This window comes from Rhinoderma darwinii, chromosome 9, assembly GCF_050947455.1.
Source record: "Rhinoderma darwinii isolate aRhiDar2 chromosome 9, aRhiDar2.hap1, whole genome shotgun sequence".
NCBI lineage: Eukaryota > Metazoa > Chordata > Amphibia > Anura > Rhinodermatidae > Rhinoderma > Rhinoderma darwinii.
This window is the reverse complement of record NC_134695.1, coordinates 11,352,940-11,364,403: the sequence shown is the minus strand read 5'-3', so window position 1 is coordinate 11,364,403 and position 11,464 is coordinate 11,352,940. Positions and strand designations below refer to the sequence as shown.

At 42.5% G+C, this 11,464-nt stretch overlaps 1 protein-coding gene across 2 annotated transcripts in view; it reads right to left on the bottom strand.

Annotated features, from left to right (window-relative positions):
* Positions 1 to 4,280: 4,280 nt before the first annotated feature.
* FKBP2 (FKBP prolyl isomerase 2) overlaps positions 4,281 to 11,464 on the bottom strand; it is a 41,034-nt gene continuing 33,850 nt past the window's right edge. For both annotated transcript variants that reach the window (XM_075837262.1, XM_075837263.1), the window contains exons 4-6: positions 6,525 to 6,571; positions 6,405 to 6,440; positions 4,281 to 4,432 (exon numbers count right to left, since the gene is read on the bottom strand). In XM_075837262.1, the coding sequence (XP_075693377.1) occupies positions 4,371 to 4,432; positions 6,405 to 6,440; positions 6,525 to 6,571 (145 nt within the window). In that variant the 3' untranslated portion in view covers positions 4,281 to 4,370. The remainder of the gene's footprint in view (positions 4,433 to 6,404; positions 6,441 to 6,524; positions 6,572 to 11,464) is intronic.

Here is an 11,464-nt window from a genome sequence, read left to right as displayed (position 1 = left end):
GTGCGGCAATAGCCCATTTGTGGTGATAAACTGCCGTTTGGGCCCATGGGAGGGCTCAGAAGGAAAGGACCACCATGTGGCCTACTGGGAATTTTCTGGTGCTAAGTCATGTGTGCAGAAGCCCCTGAGGTATCAGTACACTTGAAACCCCCGAGAAGTGACCCCGTTTTAAAAACGACACCCCTTAAGGAATTCATCTAGAGGTGTAGTGAGCATTTTGACCCCACAGGTATTGTGTAAAAGATAATGCGCAACAGATGGTGCAGAGTGAGATTTGCAATTTTCTATATATATGCCATGTCAGTGTCCGATATATTGTGCCCAGCATGTGGCACCGGAGACATACACCCCATAAACTGTAATGTGGGTTCTCCCGGGTACAGCAATACCCTACATGTGGCTGTTATTAGCTGCCTGGGCACACGGCAGGGCTCAGAAGGAAAGGAACACCATTTGGCCTACTGGAGCTTTTCTGGTGCTAAGTCTTGTACGCAGAAGCCCTTAAGGTACCGCTACAGTTGAAACCCCCGAGAAGTGACCCTGTTTTAAAATCTACACCCCTTAAGGCATTCATCTAGAGGTATAGTGAGCATTTTGACCCCACTGGTATTGTGTAAAAGATAATGCGCAGCAGTTGGTGCAGAGTGAAATTTGCAATTTTCTATACATATATGCCAATTCAGTGTCCGATATATTGTGCCCAGCATGCGCCACCGGAGATATACACCTCATAAACTGTAATGTTGGTTCTCCCGGGTACGGCAATACCCTACATGTGGCTGTTATCAGCTGCCTGGGCACGCAGCAGGGCTCAGAGGGGAAAGATGAGGAGGGGTAAGCTGTGCGAAGTGGATCAGAGCGAGTAAAACTGGGGTAAATTAAAATAAAGGGATGTATGATAAATTTTAAAACACTCTTTCATACAGAGCTCTGGTTTTTCGGGACACGCGGCACATTGATATATTGTGTCCTTCCTTATCCCCCTCTTATAGCAGACTTTGCACCTCTTTTGACTTTTTCCCTTCTTGCCAGTTTGGGGAACTTCTCCTGAAAAGTGTTGCCCTGGTACGATGCGTGTGGCCTCGCTTCCAGAAGTACTGTAGGGCTTCAGGACTTGATCTGACAAGTCCACCCCTCCCATGTACCTATTGTAGTCCAGGATGCAGTCTGGTTTGGGGGTCTCTGTACTGGTACCTCGTACAGGTACATGGGTACTGGTGGGACATCTCTCTTGTCGTCTTGTACGTGACACACAATATGTTGCTGCTAGAATGTGGCCAGCTCTCACCCCTTCTTGTTTGCCCAAGCAGAGTCTTAGGGAGGCCTCTCAGATTTCTTCTAGCAGTGCCGCATGCCACAGGACTTCTGGAAGCGAGGCAGTTGAAGAGTGGGATGCTGGTATAAAAATTATCCAGGTAGAGGTGGTGACCCTGGTCCAGCAGTGGGTGCACCAAATCCCACACAATTTTTGTATTAACTCCCAGTAAGGGGGGGGGGGGGGGCATTCTGGGGGCTGAATACTGGTATCCTTTCCTTCATATATCCTAAATTTGTAGGTATACCCTGATGCACTCTCGCACAGCTTACACATCTTCATGCCATACCTTGCCCTCCTACCCGGCAGGTACTCGCAGAATTGAACCCTCCCTTTAAAATGTACCAAGGACTCATCAATAGAAATACAATTCTCGGGGGTGTATGCTTGGGAAAACCGGGCACTGAAACGGTCTAATAGGGGTCTCCATTTATACAAACCGTCAAAACTGGGGTCATCTCGGGGTGGGCACGGCTCATTATCAGTATAATGTAAGAAGCAAAGTATTGCCTCATTTTTATTTTTTAGTTTCCAGCTCAGTTCTGAAGTTGCTTTGAGGGGCCCATATATTAGACACCCTTATCAAACACCCCATTTCAGAAACTAGACCCCTCAAAGTATTCACAACAGCATTTAGAAAGTTTATTAACCCTTTTAGGTGTTTCACAGGAATTTAGAGCAATGTAGAGGGGACATTTAATTAATTTAATTTATTAGGCACCATGTCCGGTTTGAAGAGGTCTTGTGGTGCTAAAACAGTGGAAACCCCCCAAAAGTGACCCCTTTTTGGAAACTAGAGACCTTGAGGAATTCATTGTAGTTTTCTTGGGGTGCATGCAGCTTTTTGATCAGTTTTTATTCTATTTTTAGATGGCGTGGTGACTAAAAAACAGCAATTTTACTATTGTTTTTTATTCTATTTTTTTTACAGCGTTCACCGTGCACTATAATTGACATTCACTTTATTCTGCGGGGCGATACGATTACAGCGATACCAGATGTTTATAGTTTTATTTTATGTCTTATGGCGTTTGCACAATAAAATACGTTTTGTAAAAAATCATTCACTTTTTGTGTTGCCTTATTCTAAGAGCCAGAACGTTTTTATTTTTCAATCAATAAAGCCGTGCGAGGACTTATTTTTTGCGTAATGAACTGTAGTTTCGATCAGTACCATTTTTCGGTACATGCGACTTTTTGATCTCTTTTTATTCCATTTTTTGGGAGGTGAAGTGACCAAAGAATTGTGATTGTGGTACGGTTTATTATTATTTTCTTTTACGGCGTTCACCGCGCGGGATAAATAACGACATTGTTTTGTAGTTCAGGCCGTTACGGACGCGGCGATACCAATTATGTATAGTTTATTTATATATTTTTATTAATAATAAAAGGACTGATAAGGGAAAAAGGAGGATTTTTACTTTTAGCACTTTTAAAACTTTTATTTTCTTATTTTTACACAACTTCTTTTTACTTTTTTTACTTTGTCCCACTAGGGGACATGAGGGCAGGAGGCTCTGATCGCTATTCTAATACACTGCACTACATACGTAGTGCAATGTATTAGAGGTGTCAGCTGTTCGCTGACAGCAAGCATAGCGGGTCCTGACTTTGTCAGGACCCACTAGGCTTCCGTCGATGGCGTAGCCAGAGTCCATTGTTAGGATTCTGGTTGCCATAGTAGCCATCGCGGCCCGCTATCGTGTAGCAGGCCGGCGATGGCAGCTTAACCCCTAAGAAGCCGCGATCGCTATTGAACGCGGCTTCTAAGGCTTTAATCGGCGGGGACCTCCGCGATCGGTCCCTGCACACTAAGCTGTGATAACCTGCTGTCGGAAACAGCAGGTATCACAGCTCAAACACGTGCCGGGGAAAGCTGGCGCCGTGTTAACTCAGGTCAGTACTATTACTGAGCTGAGCGCGAACGATGCGCTCAGCAGGACGTAATAGTACTGACCTGAGCGCGAAGGGGTTAATGAACAACTGGGCTTGTTTTACTTTTTGACCAAGTGGGCGTTGTACAGAGGAGTGTATGACGCTGACCAATCAGTGTCATACACTTCTCCCCATTCATTTACACAGCATATAGTGATCTTATTACATCACTATGTGCAGCCACATAAACACACTAACATTACACAAGTATCCTGACAGTGAATATACATTAGGACGTGAGGTTTATTCAGAATCCGGACACATTTGTAGCGTCTGTGTGATATTTACAGCAAGGCAAGCGTAATCTCGTTTTAAATGACAGGTTACATCGTAATCTCGCAAGATTATGCTTGCCTTCCTGTAAATATCACACAGACGCTACAGAAGTGTCAGGATTCTGAATACATATCACGTCCTGGCTGGAGGTAATGTATATTCACTGTCAGGATACTTGTGTAATGTTAGTGTGTTTATGTGGCTGCACATAGTGACGTAATAAGATCACTATATGCTGTGTAAATGAATGGGGAGAAGTGTATGATGCTGATTTGTCACTGATTGGTCAGCGTCATACACTTCTCTCCACAACGCCCACTTGGTCATATAGTAAAACACGCCCAATTGTCCATTAAGAAAGTCATTAGCATAAAGCTAAAATAGGTCATAACTATGTCAAAAATTATCGTTTTTCTAAATAAAAAACACTGCTGTAGTCTACATTACAGCGCCGATCACATTATGTAGGAGATGGGCCACTTATAATCTGATGACAGAGCCTCTTTAAAGGAATTATTTCCATATCTTCTAAGCAGTAGAATGCAATCTATTGTTCCATGTAAGCAACACCTTCAGGTTGAATGTAATAGTCTTTAACAAGATTAGTGACAGGAAGTACAGAAAACGTCTGTCCCATGATGACTCCTTTATGTTACATATGTGTGACCTGCAGTAAATCTCTTAAATTTATAGATCCTTCTACGGCAGAAGGATTTTCAACCGAAAATATTAAAAAACAATAAGCCCAAAATGTTGTGTTTGTGTTTATTGAGAATTGTGTGAGACGCCTTTCTTCCACAAACAGGACCCCAAAAATAGAAATCCTGTCCCATAGTCCCATCTACAAATCGGATCGCCTTTCAATCTTAAGCAGTTCCACCTCGAAGATCAGAGTGGCTCCTCCTGGAACAGAATGACAGAGATGAGCACAATACCACAAAACAAACAGATTGAGATTCCACAGCCCTGGACTGCAACTGGGTGCACGCCTCAATTTTACCCGGTCCACGGTCCCAAACACCAGGCAGACAAAAAATGGACAAAGGCAGCAGCTCCAAAAAGCATCAGCAATTTATTCACCCGTACGACGCCTCAGTCCAGCAGGACCTTTCTCAAGCATGATAAATTGATGATGCTTTTAGAGGTGCTGCCTCTGTCCATTTTTTTGTCTGAGAGATGAGCACAAAGCACACAATCCATATTCACTATTAACCACGTATTTAGCTTGTGTCAGTTCTTAGCATGTTTTGATGATGTATGCGCGAGAAGATTAGGAGGATGAGACTTTAGCTGCTAAAAGTCAATGCAATAACCAAAATCAGTTCATACGGCAGATTTGTTGCAGACATTTCTACGACTGTATTATTCATTGGAATGGAACTTTCAGAAATCCATCAATTGTGTGCTTAGTTTGGTTCAGTAGAACAGTGGGGTCCTGGAGTTACCCCTAAAATGAAGCTGTTTAGCCCCATGTGGCGGCCGCAGATTCCAGACAGGGTCTTAGTGGAAAGAAGCCCAGGCATGCGCACAGCTCTGTCCAATAGGAGTTACGGAAACAGCCGAGCAAGCATTGCAGGCATCGTGCCAAGAGGAACAGGGGGTCATGTTATATAGATGCGGGTCCCAGAGCGGAGACTCACATCTACTAGACATTTATGGTAATCATGTCTTAGTTGGGAATACCCCTTAAACTAGGAGCTGGAAAACGCCTTTATAGAAGACTTGTCATGTCCTAAGAAAAGTTAATCTGCCGCCATACCTGGATTTTTGCCTTCACCTTGATTATTTGAGGTTTCTGGGTGCCTCCGTACCCCTTTTCTAACAGAGCTGCTTAGGTTCATGACATATTAACGCTGGGTCGTGGAGACCACCCAATTGTTAATTTCTTCATGAAGTAACATATCCGCCACAAACCAAACCTGAACGAGGCTGTTTGCATTGGAATCGAGGCACCTAGAAGCATAAAAGAAAAAATGGCGCTGGAATAAGGGGAAAAGGAAGAAATCCAGCTATGGCAGCAGATTACCTTCTCTGGGGACATAACAAGTCAGCCTATTCACACATTGCAGATTTGGACAGTATTTTGCAGCCAAAATCAGGAGTGGTTGCAAATAAGACAAGTATAACTCTTCGCAGTAGATTTCCCTGCATTTAGGATCCAGTCCTGGTTTTGGCTTCAAGATATGGGTGCGAATACATGTGCAGGTTTTGGTAATGCAGTTTTTTAACTAGATCATAGAGGAAGAGAATGTATAAAGGAAAGGTTGTACTGCTCTTAAATGAATATATTCCTGGTTTTGGCTTCAAAAATTGCATTAAAAAATTCTGATCAAAACCTGCACGTCGTGTGAATACACCCTTATTCATGCTATCACCATCAAAAACAAGTTGTGGCAAGTCTACGTAAACTGTCAGTGTTTAACATAGGTCTTAAGGGGGAGTTTAGTTTGCACAGTGTTTTTTGGTCCGCGGCCATTGAACCTAATGCAAGGACCACGAACAAAAAACGCCTAATAAAATGCTTAGAAACTAGCACCGCAGGTATTTTCTGAAACTGCTGGATAAACGAACGTGGCGCTTTTTTTCTTGTGAGTGGCCAAAAGCCAATTGGGAAAAAAAAACAAAAAACACCTTTGGATCCCACTGAAATCAATGGGGGGAGGCGTTTTGGGCCATTTTTTTGTGCGGATTCTGACGTGGTTTGCGCATTAAAATCTGCGCCAAAAATACACACGGGTACCGGTTTTGGCATATAAATTAAAGTGGTTATTTATTATCCTTAGAATTCAATTTAGTTGTGAGAAGTAGTAAATTTGAATCTAAACTACAGCGGGACAGTTACAGTAAATATATGTAAATGTGGGGTGCAGCTTACCTGGAATTTTTGGGGGTGCTCCCCTATCCCCATATCCTGAGAAAACAAAAATATAATTTATTTCTTATTCTCACTATAAGCAAGCAACATTACCGCTTTCCCAGTCATCATGATTCTTACCCAATTCTGAAGGAATAACCAGCTTCCTTTTCTCTCCCTCACACATTCTAAAAAATAAAAAAAGGTGAGACAAATAAAATAATGCACAAAAAAAAATAAATCAGGTTTTCAGCCCAATTCTAAATCACAAGTGCTATATACAGATGCGGCCACCCATAACATTTTTGTGTGGTTATACAATTTCTCATGATACCAATACAATCTCGCGCCATCCAGTAATAAAAAAATGTATATGTTAAAAGTACTTTTTTTTTTTTAAACATAAGTCTATGAATAATGGACGGCATCCGGAGGTATAGTGTTTTTTTTTTTTACATGGTTTATTGAATATCTTGCATCATACATCTTGGGATATGCCGTGTTTAGTTAAGGAAGGACACATCTGAAACAATTTGTGGTCTATGCAAATTCATTCAAAGCAGAAAGGGTAACATGGCACGCATATTACACCCTAGAAAACCAACATGTATCTGTATATACCAGAAGACCATGCTGTATTCTTATCATCAGAGCTGGATATTGCAAATATTACAAGTATTGTGCTATTCTTAGCAGCAATGGCATCATTAATAGCAAACACGATTCACATTATAAAAACGAAATAGAAGTCGTAGCGTATACATAAATGAGGACTGTGTCCTGGGACTCTCAAGGTTCAGGTCTGAGCTAGATTTTTTTAGTATTTGAAGAAATATACAATGTGCTGCACAGGAAAGCAGCAGAATAAGCTAGAATTAGACAACAGTTATAGTCCTAGAAACCCTCAACCTTCATTTATTTATGGCATTGGACAAATATCTTCTAAAAAGCGGCTCTTGATAAAAAGCTTCAGATGATTTCACAGCGGTCAGCACAGATTAATATAAAAAAGTAAGAATGAAATGCGATATTTATGGAGCGCTGCAAAGCATCAGACAGCAGAATGAGGAATCCATCATCCTCCCTTCAAATAAGAGGGAATTTATGCCTTTGCCTCGACCTTCTGCGCTGAGCAGACAAGAAGCTTCTATGAGCGAGTCCGTCTCTGACCAATGCCAGCGAGACCAGACGGCATGGGCAGGAACACAAATGGAGCTCACAGCCATAAATTAGCCTGCTTCCAACAGAAGGAATGGAAAATTGGAAGCCAGATAATTGCAAAGGAGACGGCTGCTAATTAAATAGCATTTGGGATCTGCCCACCTCCCATAGTGAGAAGACATGAGCACGGGCACTCAAGACAGGCAAATTAATGCAGATTACCTCTCGTCTGTCACAATAAAGAATATAAACTGCTGGATTTATCCCCCGAATAGCTTCCTCACATGTGGGACGACCTGTAACCAAATCCAGCAAAACCACAAGGAAAATACCCTGTAAACTGATTTTTCTTTTCATCTGCATTACACAATAGCTGGTGAATGGACATTTATACTGTGGCATGAAGCTGTGGTAGTTTCTACCTCTGACGAACCATAGAAGTTCACAGAGAAAGATTAGAACGGTCTATATAATGTGAATGTTATGTGCGCCCACCCGCTGCCATACACTCCCTCCCCTCCGGTATCAGATGGATTTTCAGGAACTCCATTTATGACATAGCAATTTCAGCAGTAACAAAGCACCATACAAATTGCTGGATAGTAAATTATGAAAAGGGCACACCCTGCTGGTGAAAATAAAGAACGCAGCTTCATGCTATTTATACATGTGTGCTCTATCGGCAAATTTAGGTACACTGGTGAGATGTTAATGAACTCTGCTGTAAACATAAAAATTAATTTTGTGATCCATACAATTTTACTATCGTTAATGATAACCATTATGTGAACGGTACTAAAAGTGATCAATTGTTAGTGGTAAACGCTGCAGTTTTTGGTTTTACCATTTTAAGACAATGTCAGTTTAGCATGCTGTCCTAATAAAAAGTTCTGCCCTCATTTAAAATCATACTAGTTGGTACAATTGCATTAGTAATCAGCCCTAAAAAGGTGCCAACAGGGCAGGGGGGGGGGTTTGAAGAAAACATTTTCTGGTACTTTACTCACATGACATCGCTTACCGCTGATAGAAATTACCACATGATTCTTCTGACCCCAAGGAAGCAGTTGAGTCAAAGGTTCACACACCACACTTCAATGTTCAATGGAATAAAAATGGCAAGCGGCCTTGTAACCATAAGAGTATGTTCACATGGAGTGCTTTCAGGCGTATTTAGGGGCGTTTGCGCCTCGAAAAACGCCTGAAAAAAATGGAAGCAGAACACCTCTAAACATCTGCCTATTGATTTCAATGGAAAACATGGCGTTCTGTTCCGACGGGGCGTTTTTTTACCCCTCTTTTCCAAAAACTGCACGTAAAACGACACCCGCTAAAAAGAAGTGCATGTCACTTCTTGGGACATTTTTCATTGACTATAGAAAAACCGCTCCAAAAACGGGCATAAAAACGCAGCGAAAATCGCGAGTGGCTTAAAAAACAACAGCTCCGCATTTTCAGATGTTTTTGATTTTGCATGTGAACATACCCTCATGGTCAGAATTTATTTACCGAGGGTAAACGGTTAGTATATAAATGTTCTAGTACACATTGTTCTAATTTTTTCACAAATCAGGAAATATTATAAATTAGATTCTAATTTATAACATTTCCATGTGCTGGTCACTAGAGGGAGCAATTCCCAAAATTGCAGCATTGGCATTTGGTAAAGCAACCTCATTGCTTTATGCTGCAAAATTGAAGAAGACACACTCGCTCTAGTGTGCTCAAACAATCCCCCCTCCTTTATCCTGGCTAGTGCCAGGAGAAAGGAGGGGGTTGAATGTTCAAACCTCCTACACTGTGTGCCGCCATTTTTTGAGCGAATGCACAGTGTAGGAGGATTAGATACAGTGGTAATCAGACAGTATAACACGAACATACACACACATCACATACACAAACATAACTTACCTGCTCCTGCCGCTGCTCCCTCCGCTCTTAGTCCTTGCTTCTGAACATATGGACGGAAGCCGCGACCGGAAGTAGTCATCTTACTGTCGGCTGCGGCTTCCGGTCCACATGAAAATGGCGCCGGATGTCGCTCTGCCGAAGACCTTCCTTTTGGACTGTGTGGGAGCTGAGTTCCCACACAGACGGCGTACGCTATAGTGAATGGAACGGCTCCCGTTCGATTTCTCTATGGGGATGTATGTGCCATATTCCATCTCTGTATGTGTCATTAATCGACACATACAGAGATGAAGAAAAAAAATGGCAGCCCCCATAGAGAAGTAAAAGAAAGAAAAAAGTACAACACAAAAACACAAATAAATAAAATTTATTTTAATGACATGCTAAAATAACATAAAAATATTTTTTTTTCGTGACACCTTCCCTTTAACAGCTCCGTGTGTCAGCAGCATATGATGCGTGGCTACGTGATTTTCGCGCAGCCGCCATCATTATGACACTCTGTTTGTAAACAGAAAAGCACGTGGTGCTTTTCGGTTTACATTCATACTTTTTACTGCTGTTGCGCGAATCACGCGCGTCACACGGATGTGCTTCCGTGTGATTTTCACGCACCCATTGACTTCAATAGGTGCGTGATGCGCGAACAACGCACAAATATAGGACATGTCGAGTTTTACGCAGCGGACACAACTCACGGACAGTCTGCACGGCCCCATAGAATAACATAGGTCCGTGCGAGGCACGTGAAAATCACGCGCGTTGCACGGACCTATTATACGTTCGTCTGAATAAGCCCTAAAAGGTTTGATCAGGTGGTTACGTTTTTCTAACCCCATTCGCATGCAGCGGAAACAATCCGTAGGGATTTTAGGGCATGCTGTGGAAAGTTTACTATAATCTGTGAATTTTGCTGGATTCCACGGCAGATCTTTTCTGCAGCATGTAAACCGGGTCTCAAGACCCAAAAGGTAAACTACATGCACACGCGTAATTTGGTGCAGAAAATCCACAGATAAACTATAGTAATTCCGGAGGCAAAATCTGCACTCAATGGTGTGGTTTTTATGTGTTTTTAGGTGAGGTTTTTAAATTGAGGTGGAAGCAAGTGCAGATTTTATGTTGCAGATTTTGGTGCGTTTTTTTAAAATAAACTTGTCAAACACAATTCTGAGACGGAAACGCAAGATAAATTGACATACTGTGAATTTTAAAATCCACACCACACGTTAATTTACATGCGGAAAAACTCTGTAATGTGTAGATGAGATTACTTGATATCTCATTTACTTTGCTGATAATGTATTAGGCCTCATGCACACGACCGTAAAAACTCCCGTTATTACGGGTCGTAATCACGACCCGTAATAACGGGCTCATAGACTTCTATTGGCGACGGGTGCCTTCCCGTTTTCTCACGGGAAGGTGCCCGTGCCGTTGAAAAAGATAGAACATGTCCTATTTCTGGCCGTAATAACGGCACGGACAGTCCATAGAAGTCTATGGAGCTCTCGTAATAACGGGTGGCTATATGTGTGCACCCATCATTACGGCAGCGTTGCTAAGCGACGTCAGTAAATAGTCACTGTCCAGGGAGCTGAAAGAGTTAACTGATCGGCAGTAACTCTTTCAGCACCCTGGACAGTGACTACCGATCAGTATAAAACTGTAAAAACTAAAAATAAAAGACGTTCATACTTACCGGCAACTTCCTGCTTCCTCCAGTCCGGTCTCCCGCCCGTTGCCTTGGTGACGCGTCCCTCTCGACATCCGGCCCGACGTCCTGGATGACGTTTCAGGCCATGTGATCGCTGCAGCCAATCACAGGTCAATCACAGGCTGCAGCGGTCACATGGACTGCCGCGTCATCCAGGGATGTCGGGCTGGATGTGAAGAGAGGGACGCGTCACCAAGACAACGGCCGGTAAGTATGAATTTCTTTAACTTTTATTACAGAAAAGGCTGTTCCTTCTCTCTATCCTGCACTGATAGAGAGAAGGGGCTGCCGA